Genomic DNA, 14,976 nt, shown 5'->3' on the forward strand with positions numbered 1-14,976 from the left:
AAGGTAATCTAGTGGGTGATCCAGCAGGGCTGAGCAAGGTCTTCAGGGACTTTTATAGGAAGCTGTACACTTCGGAACCATCCGGGGGACCGGGGTGGATGAGGCGATTCCTGGACGGACTGACCTTCCCAAGAATGGGGAGGGGATTGGTGGACGAACTGGGGGTCCTGGTCAGGATCGAAGAGGTATTGCGGGGCCTGAAGGTAAAGCCCCGGGGCCGGATGGGTATCCGGTGGAGTTTTACAAAATATTTGCCGGGATAGTGGGGCCGGTGCTGGTCAGGGTCTTTAACGAGGCAAGAGACAGAGGGAGTTTATCCCCGACGATGTCGCAGGCCACCATCTCGCTCATTCTGAAACAGGATAAGAACCCGGAGGCCAGTGGGTCATACAGGCCGATCTCCTTGATCAACGTAGGCGCCAAATTATTGGCCAAGATTTTGGCGACCAGAATTGAGGACTGTGTACCAGATATAATTGTGGAGGACCAAACCGGGTTTGTAAAGGGGAGGCAGCTGGTAGCCAACAAAAAAGGCTGCTCAACGTGATTATGATGCCCCGGAGAGTAGGGAGGTAGAGATAGTGGTAGCCATGGATGCTGAAAAGACTTTTGACAGGGTCGAGTGGGATTATCTGTGGGAGGTACTAGGACGGTTTGGGGCAGGGTTCATCGACTGGGTTAGGCTATTATATCAGGCCCCGGAGGGAGTGTAAGGATGAACAGGACGACATTGGACTACATTAGACTGCACTGTGGGACAAGACAGGGCTGCCCTCTCTCCCCACTGCTGTTTGCGCTGGCCATAGAGCCACTGGCAATTGTACTGAGAGCTTCTAGGGGCTGGAAAGGGCTGGTCCGGGGGGGAGTGGAACATAGAGTCTCGTTATATGCGGTGATCTGCTGTTATATGTATCGGACCCAATGGTGGGGATGGACGGTATTATGCCAACCCTGAGGGAATTTGGCCGGTTCTCCGGATACAAACTGAAAATGGCTAAGAGCGAGTTGTTTGTAATTCAGGCGAGGGGGCAGGAGAGTAGGCTTAAGGGGTTGCCGTTCAGGCTAGTGGGGGAGAGTTTCCGTTATTTGGGGATTCAGGTGACACGGGAGTGGGGCAAGTTGCATAAGCTCAACCTGTCCCGACTGGTGGAACGAGTGAGGGAGGAGGTCCGGAGGTGGGATGCGCTCCCGCTGTCATTGGCGGGGAGGGTGCAGACTGTTAAAATGATGATTCTCCAGTGGTTCTTGTTTGTTTTTCAGTGTCTCCCCATCTTTATCCCGCAGTCCTTCTTTAAGAGGTGAATAAAATTATTCTGGGATTTGTATGGGCAGGGAAGTCCCCGCGGGTGAAGAGGGTGATGGTTGAAAGGAGCAGAGGAGAAGGGGGGCTGGCGTTGCCGAACTTCAGCAACTATTACTGGGCGGCCAACATAGCGATGATAAGGAAATGGATGGTGGGTGCGGGGTCGGTTTGGAACGGATGGAGGCTGCTTCGTGCAGGGGCACTAGCTTAGCAGCCCTGGTCACGGCGCCTCTGCCGCTTCTGCCGGCACGGTACTCCACTAGCCCGATAGTGGTGGCGGCTCTTTGGATCTGGGGCCAGTGGAGGAGGCATGTAGGGGAGGTGAGAGCATCGGTGTGGACCCCAATCTGCGGCAAGCATCGATTTGCCTCAGGGAACATGGCCTGGGGTATCAACTATGGAGGAGGGCGAGGATGGGGGATCTGTTCCTGGAAGGGAGCTTTCCGAGCATGAGGGCGCTGGAGGAGAAGTTTGGGCTGGCGAGAGGGAACGCCTTCAGATACTTGCAGGTGAGGGATTTTGTACGCAGACTGGTGCCGTCCTTACCATGGCTCCCGCCGAAGGGGGGGCAGGACAGGGTAGTATCTAGGGGAGAGGTGGGAGAGGGTAGAGTTTCAGACGTCTACAAGGAGGTAATGAGAGCTGAGGATACGCAGACCGAGAACCTGAAGCTTAAGTGGGAGGAGGAGATCAGGGGGGAGCTGGAGGACGATATTTGGGCAGAATTCTTAGCAGAGTAAACACGGCCGCAACATGCGCCAGGCTCAGCCTGATCCAGTTTAAGGTTGTGCACCGGGCCCACATGACGGTGGCGGGATGAGCAGATTCTTCGGGCTGGAAGACGTGTGCTAGATGCGCCGGAGGGCCGGCTAACCATGTACACATGTTCTGGTCGTGCCCTAAACTCAGGGGGTATTGGCAGGGATTCGCAGATGTCATGTCCCGGGTATTGAAAACTGGGGTGGTAATGAGCCCGGAGATGGCAATCTTTGGGGTTTTGGAGGACCCGGGAGTCCAGGAAGAGAGAGAGGCCGACGTTCTGAACTTTGCTTCCCTGGTATCCCGGCGACGAATACTGCTAACATGGAGGGACTCAAAGCCCCCGAGGGCTGAGGTATGGCTATCGGACATGGTGAGCTTTCTTGGCCTTGAGAAAGTTAAGTTCGCCTTGAGAGGTTCGCTACTAGGGTTTGCCCGAAGGTGGCAGCTGATGTGTTTGGTGCTCTGGATCCGTGGAACACATACAGGCCACCAACACTTAAAATAGTACAACACTATTTTATTAAACTATAAACTGTTGAACATACTTTCACTGTGGGTTAACACGATGTTAGATTAAACTAAAGACCTGTGCCTATCCTAACCAGTCGAATCACTCAGCACATGGTGAGGATCTGTGCTGTAAGCTGTAAGCTCCGTACTTCTGAAAGGCTGCATCCCGAATGAGCGGGAAAACTGATGCCCTCTGACTTTATAGTGAGTGTGCTCCAACTGGTGATTGGCTGCGGTGTTATGCATGTTGATTGGTCCTACTGTATGTCCATCAGTGTGTGTGTCTGCACCATGACATACTGGTGTATATTATGACAGCAGCCATTTATTGACTTCTTTGCAGAGGAGTAAGCGTCAGCGGAAGTGGGGGCAAGGGAAGAGTAGAGTAGGGGAATATTGAGGCAGGTCCGTGCGTGAACAGAGCCGTGGTTTGCACTATGTTTATTTTGTAATTTGTGTCTTGACTTTTTTTTTGTACTGTACAATGTCACTTTTTCTATATGCCTAAAATACCTCAATAAAATTGTTTGTTAAAGAAAAAAACTCCCGTACAGCATGGGGTTAAATACAGAGTAAAGCTCCCTCTGCACTGGTCCCATCAAACATTCCCAAGAAAGGTACAGCATGGGGTTAGATACAGAGTAAAAGCTCCCTCTACACTGTCACCATCAAACACTCCCAGGCCACGTACAGCACAGGGGGTGCTGTAGATACAGAATAAAATCTACACTGGGCTGGATTCTCCGCGCCACATTCCGCCCTGACCCGCCGGCGGGATTCTCCATTATGCTGGCCGGTCAATGGGGATTCCCATTGTGGGGCAGCCCCACACCGTTGGGAAATGCCTGGGCACCAGCAAAACGGGGAATCCCGCCCATTGTCTCCATCAGACACTCCCAGGACAGGTACAACACGGGGTTAGATACAGAGTAAAGCTCCCTCTACACTGTCCCCATAAACACTCCCAGGACAGGTACAGCACGGGGTTAGATACAGAGTAAAGCTCCCTCTACACTGTCCCCATAAACACTCCCAGGACAGGTACAGCACGGGGTTGATACAGAGTAAAGCTCCCTCTGCACCGTCCCCATAAACACTCCCAGGACAGGTACAGCACGGGGTTGATACAGAGTAAGCTCCCTCTACACAGTCTCCATCAGACACTTCCAGGACAGGTACAGTGATGAGCAGTGTGGGGGTGGGGTGTGAGCAGTGTGGGGTTGTGTGGGGGGGGGGGGGGGTGAGCAGTGTCGGCTGTGAGGGGGTGAGCAGTGTGGGGGTGTGTGGGGGTGGTGAGCAGTGTGGGGGTGTGTGGGGAGGGTGAGCAGTGTCAGGGTGTGTGGGGGGGGTTGAGCAGCGGGGGGGGTGTGGGGGTCTGTGGGGGTGAGCAGTGTGGGGGTGGGGTGTGAGCACTTAAAACAGAGCCTGCCTGTGACGAGATGAACTCTAGATGAACTGGCAGGCAGGCTCACAACAGCAACCTTTATACTTCCGGTTAAGGGGAGGAGCCATGGGCGGAGCCATGGGTGGAGCCCAGTACAAGCTCCTCATCTCTCCCTATGGGAAGAACTACACATGATCTAGTACAAGGTACAGGCTCAACACATGTTGTACAATACAGTGTGGATTATTAGTGTTTATAATTCACCACGGGGTTAGATACAGAGTAAAGCTCCCTCTGCACCGTCCCCAACAAACACTCCCAGGACAGGTACAGCACGGGGTTAGATACAGAGTAAAGCTCCCTCTGCACCGTCCCCAACAAACACTCCCAGGACAGGTACAGCACGGGGTTAGATACAGAGTAAAGCTCCCTCTGCACCGTCCCCAACAAACACTCCCAGGACAGGTACAGCACGGGGTTAGATACAGAGTAAAGCTCCCTCTGCACCGTCCCCAACAAACACTCCCAGGACAGGTACAGCATGGGGTTAGATACAGAGTAAAGCTCCCTCTGCACCGTCCCCAACAAACACTCCCAGGACAGGTACAGCACGGGGTTAGATACAGAGTAAAGCTCCCTCTGCACCGTCCCCAACAAACACTCCCAGGACAGGTACAGCACGTGGTTAGATACAGAGTAAAGCTCCCTCGGCACCGTCCCCAACAAACACTCCCAGGACAGGTACAGCACGGGGTTAGATACAGAGTAAAGCTCCCTCTGCACTGCTTCCTGAAATTTGCTCAACCCCCCACACCCTGTACACAGATCAACCTACACAAACCCACACTCTGATCACCCCCCCCATGCTGCTCAACCCCCCCCCCACACCCCCCGCACACAGCTCACACACCCACACAGCCGCACGCTGCTCAACCCCCCCACATTGCTCAAAACCCCGCACAGCTCACCCCCCCATACACCCCCTACGCTGCTCAACCCCCCCCACACCGCTCACCCCCCATACACACCCCACGCTGCTCACCCCCCCACACTGCTCACACCCAACCCCCACACTGCTCACCACTTCACACACAGCTCACCCCCCATACACCCCTCACACTGCTCACCCCCCCATACACCCCCCACGCTGCTCAACCCCCCCCCCACACTGCTCACAGCCCACCCCCACACTGCTCACCACCCTACACCCCGCACACAGCTCAACCCCCCCACACCCCCACCACATTGCTCAAACCCCACACTGCTCACCACCCAGCACACAGCTCAACCCCCCAACACCCCCACACCCCCCCACACTGCTCACACCCCACGCCCACACTGCCCACCACTCCATACACCCCCCACGCTGCTCACCCCCCCACACACTCCACACTGCTCACACCCCACCCCCACACTGCTCACCCCCACACCCCCCGCTGCTCAACCCCCCCACACCCCCCCACACAGCCCCACGCTGCTCAACCCCCCCACACAGCTCCACACTGCTCACCACCCCCCACACTGCCCACCATCCCCACACACCCCCACACTGCTCACCCCCTCACAGCCGACACTGCTCACACCCCCCACAACCCCACACTGCTCACCACCCCACCCCCAACACTGCTCACCACCCCACCCCCAACACTGCTCACCACCCCACTCCCCCACACTGCTCACCACCCCACACCCCCATACTGCCCACCACCCCATACACCCCCCACGCTGCTCACCCCTCACAGCCGACACTGCTCAACCCCACAACCCCACACTGCTCACCACCCCACACCCCCCATACTGCCCACCGCCCCAAACACCCCCCACGCTGCTCACCGCCCCCACACCCCACCACACTGCTCACCCCCCCCACAACCCCGACACTGCTCACACCCCACCCCCACACTGCTCACCACCCCACACCCCCCATACTGCCCACCACCCCATACACCCCCCATGCTGCTCAACACCCCCCACACACCCCCCACACTGCCCACCCCCCACCCCGACACTGCTCACCCCCACACCCTCCACACTGCTCAACACCTCCACCACCCCGACACAGCTCACCCCCCACACTGCTCACACCCACCCCGACACTGCCCACCCCTCCCACACACCCCCTCACTGCTCATCCCCCACGCCGACAATGCTCACCCCCCTACCCCCCGACACTGCTCAACCCCCCACCACCCCCACACCCCACCACACTGCTCAGCCCCTCACTGCCGACACTGCTCAGCACCTCCACCACCCCGACACAGCTCACCCCCCAAACTGCTCACCCCCCACACCCTACACTGATCCCCCCCCCACACCCTACACTGATCCCCCCCCCACACCCCACACTGATCCCCCCCCACACCCTACACTGATCCCCCCCACACTGATCCCCCCCCACCCTACACTAATCCCCCCCCACACCCTACACTGACCCCCCCCCACACCCTACACTGATCCCCCCCCCACACCCTACACTGATCCCCCCCCCACACCCCACACTGATCCCCCCCCACACCCTACACTGATCCCCCCCCACACCCTACACTGATCCCCCCCCACACCCTACACTGATCCCCCCCCCACACCCTACACTGATCCCCCCCACACCCTACACTGATCCCCCCCCACACCCTACACTGATCCCCCCCCACACCTACACTGACCCCCCCCCCCACCCTACACTGACCCCCCCCCACACCCTACACTGATCCCCCCCCACACCCTACACTGACCCCCCCCACCCTACACTGAACCCCCCCACACCCTACACTGACCCCCCCCACACCCTACACTGATCCCCCCCCACACCCTACACTGACCCCCCCCCCCACACCCTACACTGACCCCCCCCACCCTACACTGATCCCCCCACACCCTACACTGACCCCCCCCACACCCTACACTGACCCCCCCCCACACCCTACACTGACCCCCCCCCCACCCTACACTGACCCCCCCCCACACCCTACACTGATCCCCCCCCACACCCTACACTGATCCCCCCCCACACCCTACACTGACCCCCCCCCACACCCTACACTGATCCCCCCCCACATCCTACACTGATCCCCCCCCCACACCCTACACTGACCCCACCCACACCCTACACTGATCCCCCCCCCACACCCTACACTGATCCCCCCCCACACCCTACACTGATCCCCCCCCACACCCTACACTGATCCCCCCCCCACACCCTACACTGACCCCCCCCCACACCCTACACTGACCCCCCCCTCACCCTACACTGACCCCCCCCCACACCCTACACTGACCCCCCCCACACCCTACACTGATCCCCCCCCCACACCCCACACTGATCCCTCCCCCACACCCTACACTGATCCCCCCCCACACCCTACACTGATCCCCCCCCACACCCCACACTGATCCCTCCCCCACACCCTACACTGATCCCCCCCACACCCTACACTGATCCCCCCCCCACACCCTACACTGATCCCCCCCCACACCCTACACTGATCCACCCCCCCACACCCTACACTGACCCCCCCCACACCCTACACTGACCCCCCCTCACCCTACACTGACCCCCCCCCCACACCCTACACTGACCCCCCCCACACCCTACACTGATCCCCCCCCCCACACCCCACACTGATCCCTCCCCCACACCCTACACTGATCCCCCCCCACCCTACACTGATCCCCCCCCCACACCCTACACTGACCCCCCCCACACCCTACACTGATCCCCCCCCCACGCCCCACACTGATCCCTCCCCCACACCCTACACTGATCCCCCCCCCACCCTACACTGACCCCCCCCACACCCTACACTGATCCCCCCCCACACCCCACACTGATCCCTCCCCCACACCCTACACTGATCCCCCCCCCACCCCACACTGATCCCTCCCCCACACCCTACACTGATCCCCCCCCCACACCCTACACTGATCCCCCCCCACACCCTACACTGATCCCCCCCCACACCCTACACTGATCCCCCCCCCACCCTACACTGATCCCCCCCCACACCCTACACTGATCCCCCCCCCACACCCTACACTGATCCCCCCCCACCCTACACTGATCCCCCCCCACACCCTACACTGATCCCCCCCACCCTACACTGATCCCCCCCCACCCTACACTGATCCCCCCCCACACCCTACACTGATCCCCCCCCACACCCTACACTGATCCCCCCCCACCCTACACTGATCCCCCCCACACCCTACACTGATCCCCCCCCACCCTACACTGATCCCCCCCCACACCCTACACTGATCCCCCCCACACCCTACACTGATCCCCCCCACCCTACACTGACCCCCCCCCCCACCCCCTACACTGATCCCCCCCACACCCTACACTGACCCCCCCCCCACACCCTACACTGACCCCCCCCCCCACACCCCACACTGACCCCCCCCACACCCTACACTGATCCCCCCCCCACACCCTACACTGACCCCCCCCCCACACCCTACACTGACCCCCCCCCACACCCTACACTGACCCCCACCCCACACCCCACACTGACCTCCCCCCACACCCTACACTGACCCCCCCCCCACACCCTACACTGACCCCCACCCCACACCCCACACTGACCCCCTCCACACCCTACACTGACCCCCCCCCACACACCCTACACTGATCCCCCCCCACACCCTACACTGACCCCCCCCACACACCCTACACTGATCCCAACCCCCCCCCACACCCTACACTGATCCCCCCCACCCTACACTGATCCCCCCCCCACCCTACACTGATCCCCCCCCACCCTACACTGATCCCCCCCCACACCCTACACTGATCCCCCCCCCACCCTACACTGATCCCCCCCCCCCACACCCTACACTGATCCCCCCCACCCTACACTGATCCCCCCCCCCACACCCTACACTGATCCCCCCCACACCCTACACTGATCCCCCCCCCACAACCCTACACTGATCCCCCCCAAACCCTACACTGATCCCCCCCCCACACCCTACACTGATCCCCCCCACACCCTACACTGATCCCCCCCCCCACACCCTACACTGATCCCCCCCCACACACTACACTGATCCCCCCCCCCACCCTACACTGATCCCCCCCCACACCCTACACTGATCCCCCCCCACACCCTACACTGATCCCCCCCCACACCCTACACTGACCCCCCCCCCACACCCTACACTGATCCCCCCCACACCCTACACTGATCCCCCCCCCACACCCTACACTGATCACCCCCCACAAACCCTACACTGATCCCCCCCCACCCCCTACACTGATCCCCCCCACACCCTACACTGATCCCCCCCCCACACCCCACACTGATCCCCCCCCCACACCCTACACTGCTCCCCCCCCACACCCTACACTGATCCCCCCCACCCTACACTGACCCCCCCCCACACCCTACACTGATCCCCCCCCACCCTACACTGACCCCCCCCACACCCTACACTGACCCCCCCCACCCCCTACACTGATCCCCCCCCCACACCCTACACTGACCCCCCCCACACCCTACACTGATCCCCCCCCCACACCCTACACTGATCCCCCCCCACACCCCACACTGACCCCCCCCACACCCTACACTGACCCCCCCCATACCCTACACTGATCCCTCCCCCACACCCTACACTGACCCCCCCCACACCCTACACTGATCCCCCCCCCACCCTACACTGACCCCCCCACCCTACACTGACCCCCCCACACCCTACACTGATCCCCCCCCCACACCCTACACTGATCCCCCCCCACACCCCACACTGACCCCCCCCACACCCTACACTGATCCCCCCCCCACACCCCACACTGACCCCCCCCCACACCCTACACTGACCCCCCCACACCCTACACTGACCCCCCCACACCCTACACTGATCCCCCCCCACACCCTACACTGATCCCCCCCCCACCCTACCCTGATCCCCCCCCACACCCTACACTGATCCCCCCCCCACCCTACACTGATCCCCCCCCCACCCCCTACACTGATCCCCCCCCCCTCACCCTACACTGATCACCCCCCCCCACACCCTACACTGATCCCCCCCCACACCCTACACTGACCCCCCCCACCCCACACTGATCCCCCCCCACACCCTACACTGATCCCCCCCCACACCCTACACTGATCCCCCCCCACACCCTACACTGATCCCCCCCCACACCCTACACTGACCCCCCCCACACCCTACACTGATCCCCCCCCCCCACACTGATCCCTCCCCACACCCTACACTGATCCCCCCCCCACACCCTACACTGATCCCCCCCCACACCCTACACTGACCCCCCCCCACCCCCTACACTGACCCCCCCCCACCCCCTACACTGATCCCCCCCCTCACCCTACACTGATCACCCCCCCACACCCTACACTGATCCCCCCTACACTGATCCCCCCCCCCACACCCTACACTGATCCACCCACACCCTACACTGATCCCCCCCCCACCCTACACTGATCCCCCCCCACCCCACACTGATCCCCCCCCACACCCTACACTGATCCCCCCCCCACACCCTACACTGACCCCCCCCCCACACCCTACACTGATCCCCCCCCCCACACCCTACACTGATCCCCCCCCACACCCTACACTGATCCCCCCCCACACCCTACACTGACCCCCCCCCACACCCTACACTGATCCCCCCCCACACCCTACACTGATCCCCCCCCTCACCCTACACTGATCACCCCCCCCACACCCTACACTGATCCCCCCCCCACACCCTACACTGATCCCCCCCCCCACCCTACACTGACCCCCCCCACCCCACACTGATCCCCCCCCACACCCTACACTGATCCCCCCCCCACACCCTACACTGACCCTCCCCCCCACACCCTACACTGATCCCCCCCCCACACCCTACACTGATCCCCCCCCCCAACCTCCACTGATCCCCCCCCACACTGATCCCCCCCCACACCCTTACACTGATCCCCCCCCACACCCTACACTGACCCCCCCCACACCCCACACTGACCCCCCCCACACCCTCCACTGATCCCCCCCCACCCTGATCCCCCCCCCACACCCTACACTGATCCCCCCCCACACCCTACACTGACCCCCCCCCCCCCACACCCTACACTGATCCCCCCCCACACCCTACACTGACCCCCCCCACACCCCACACTGACCCCCCCCCCACACCCTACACTGATCCCCCCCCCACACACCCCACACTGACCTCCCCACACACCCTACACTGATCCCCCCCACCCCACACTGATCTCCCCCCCCACACTGACCCCCCCCACACCCTACACTGACCCCCCCCCACACCCTACACTGATCTCCCCCCCCACACCCTACACTGACCCCCCCCCCACACCCTACACTGATCCCCCCCACACCCTACACTGATCCCCCCCCACACCCTACACTGATCCCCCCCCCACACCCTACACTGACCCCCCCCACACCCTACACTGATCCCCCCCACACCCTACACTGATCCCCCCCCCTCCCTACACTGACCCCCCCACACCCCCTACACTGATCCCCCCCCCACACCCTACACTGATCCCCCCCCCCACACCCCACACTGATCCCCCCCCACACCCTACACTGACCCCCCCCACACCCTACACTGATCCCCCCCACCCTACACTGATCCCCCTCCCCCCACACCCTACACTGATCCCCCCCACACCCTACACTGACCCCCCCCCACACCCCACACTGATCCCCCCCACACCCTACACTGACCCCCCCCCCACACCCTACACTGACCCCCCCCACACCCTACACTGATCCCCCCCACACCCTACACTGATCCCCCCCCACACCCTACACTGATCCCCCCCCACCCTACACTGATCCCCCCCCCACACACCCTACACTGATCCCCCCCCACACCCTACACTGATCCCCCCCACCCCCTACACTGATCCCCCCCACACCCTACACTGATCCTCCCCCTCCCCCCACACTGATCCCCCCCCCACACCCTACACTGATCCCCCCACTACAACCCCGACACTCTTTACTCCTCTACCCCCACTACACTGCTCACTCCCCCACACACTTGACCCTCCTCACCCCCTCACTCCCCCTACTCTGATCACCCCCACCCCCCTGACACTCCTCACCCCCTCACACTCCCTACACTGATCACCCCCCCCACCCCCCTGAAACTCCTCACACCCCTATGCCACCAACAGTATTCACCCCGACGTCCCCTCCACTGATCATCCCCACATCCCCCATGTTAGCATCCCCAGTTGCTCAACCCATCCTTGGCCTGGTGCCGTTTTGGGTGCAATTACATCCAACACCCAGTTGGCTCCCAATGATGAAGAAGACCAATTTTATGTGGTTCTCTTGACCACTGGTTTTGGGGTATGTGTCCTTTGCCTTCACAGATTAGCACCTGAGTTTAGAAATCAAACAATCTGACCCCACAATGGTGAAATCAGCACTGCATTTTTATTTAACTGAGGTTTTCTTGACCATCGACTCTAAACACCAACATCCTTCTAATGTTCGGACTGGGATTGGTTTATACACTGACTGAATTACAACACTTTCATCTGCCATTTTTGAGAGAATTAAGCGGGTTATTTATTTCACACAGGTTCATAAATTCCTGGATAAAAACTATGACCAACTCAGACCAGAAGTGATGAAACTCTTCATACACAGCAGGAATAAGGTATGTGACATACTGGGGTACTGGAGACCGCAGGTGATTTGTACTGACATGAGGAGTAAGGTGGTGAGTTGACGTTCTCAGTCCTTGTCAGTGAGGAGGCACTTTGTCTTGTGCGAGAACTGTGAACAAAGAACAAGTACAGCACAGGAACAGGCCCTTCAGCCCTCCAAGCCTGTGCTGATCATGATGCTCCAACTGAAATAAAACCTTCTGCCCTTACTCGGTCTGTATCCCTCTATTTCCTCCCTATTCATGTACCCATCCAGATACCTCTTAAATGCCTGCTTCCACCCTATCCTCTGACTGCGTTCCAGGCACCCATCAATCCCCCTTAAACTTTCCCTCTCTCACCTTGTGTCCCCTTGTAATTGACACTTCCACCTTTGGAAAAAAGCCTCTGACTATTCACCCTGTCTATGCCTCTCATAATTTTGTAGACCTTTATCAGATCTCCCTTCAGACTCCATCTTTCCAGTGAAAACAATCCTAGTTTATTCAATCTCTCCTCATAGCCAACATCCTTGAGACCAGGAAACATCCTGGTGAACTTTCTTTGCACTCTCTCCAAAGCTTCCGCGTTGTTCTGATAATGTGGTGACCAGAACTGCGCGCAATACTCCAAATACAGCCTAACCAAGGTTTTATATAGCTGCAACATGATTTCCCAACTCTTGTACTCAATTTCCTGGCTGATGAAGGCAAGCATGCTATATTTCTTCTTAATAACCTTGGTCAGCTGTGATGTTACTTTTAAGGAACTGTGGACTGCACGCCCAAATCCCTCTGTACATAGAACATACAGTGCAGAAAGAGGCCATTCGGCCCATCAAGTCTGCACTGACCCACTTAAGCCCTCACTTCCACCCTATCCCCGTTACCCAATAACACCTCCTAACCTTTTTGGTCTCTAAGGGCAATTTATCATGGCCAATCCACCTAACCTGCACGTCTTTGGACTGTGGGAGGAAACCGGAGCACCCGGAGGAAACCCATGCAGTCACGGGGAGAACGTGCAGACTCCACACAGACATTGACCCAGCTGGGAATCGAACCTGGGATCTTGGCGCTGTGAAGCCACAGTGCTATCCAATAGTGCTACCATGCTGCCCACAAATGTATGTTAATGTTCCTAAGGGTTCTGTTATTTACTGTATAATTCATATTTAGATTTGATCCTCCAAAATGCACTAACTCGCATTTGTCCGGATTAAACTCCATCTGCCATTTTTGTGCACAAGTCTCCAATCTATTCTGTTGTATTCTCTGACAATCCTTGGCACTATCAGAAACTCTGCCAATCACATGTTATTTTAGTTTTTGCACCAGTCTGCCATGTGGGACCTTGTCAAACGCTTTACTAAAGTCCATATAAACTACATCCGCAGCCCTTCCCTCATCATTTTCTTTGTCACCTCTTCAAAAAACTCAGTCAAGTTGGTGAGACATCACCTTCCCCGTACAAATCCATGCTGCCTGTCACTAACTCGTCCATTTTCCTCCAAATGTCCATATATCCTGTCTCTCAGTATCTTTTCCAAAAGCTTCCCCACCACTGATGTCAGGCTCACCGGCCTATAATTTGTTGGATTGTCCCTGCTTCCTTTCTTAAACAAGGGAATAATATTGGCTATTCTCCAGCCCTCTGGGACCACACCTGTGGACAAAGATGATGTGAAGGTATCTGTTAAGGACACAGCTATTTCTCCCCTTGCCTCCTGCAGTAACCTGGGATAGATCCCATCCGGCCCCGGGGACTTGCCTACCTTAATGAAATTTAGGATACTCAACACTTCCTCCTTCGATATATGGACGTTCTCAAGAGAGTTCACACACCTATCCCTGACCTCAACATCTGTCATGTCCTTCTCCCTGGCGAATACCGATACCAAGTACTCATTGAGGATTTCACTCGCTTCCTGTGGCTCCAAGCATAACTTCCCTCCATTGGAACACCTAGCCTGAAGAGTTTTCTATCACAGTGTGACCATTGTTCAAACAACACTGCCTCCATCATTGTAAAATGTATCGTAAGAGCATTATTAAAAATATTTTGGCAGAGGCATATAGCGGGATGCTTGGAAAGATGGAAAAGTTGTTCAATGAGTTTTCTGAACATCTTGAAGCAGGAAAAAGAGGTAGGGAGGTGGAAAAGTTAAAAAAGTTAAACCCAGAGCTCAGTGCCTGAGTAATTTGTGTTGAATCAATTGATATCAGGGGTTCTCAACAGTCCAAAATTAGAGGAGCAGAGATATCTGGAGAATTGTGGAGCTGGAGGAAGTTATAGAGAAAGATAATGGTGAGACAATGGAGGGATTTGAAAACCAGGATGAGAATTTTAAAATTGAGACATTGCTTAACCGGGAGCCA

At 58.4% G+C, this 14,976-nt stretch overlaps 1 protein-coding gene across 1 annotated transcript in view; it reads left to right on the forward strand.

Moving 5' to 3' along the window:
- Positions 1–14,976, forward strand: part of myo15b (myosin XVB) — a 709,406-nt gene that overhangs the window by 184,183 nt on the left and 510,247 nt on the right. The window contains exon 17 of the mRNA XM_038776546.1: positions 12,532–12,609. Within this exon, the coding sequence (XP_038632474.1) occupies positions 12,532–12,609 (78 nt within the window). The remainder of the gene's footprint in view (positions 1–12,531; positions 12,610–14,976) is intronic.

This window comes from Scyliorhinus canicula, chromosome 18 (genome assembly GCF_902713615.1).
Source record: "Scyliorhinus canicula chromosome 18, sScyCan1.1, whole genome shotgun sequence".
In the NCBI taxonomy this organism is placed as follows: domain Eukaryota; kingdom Metazoa; phylum Chordata; class Chondrichthyes; order Carcharhiniformes; family Scyliorhinidae; genus Scyliorhinus; species Scyliorhinus canicula.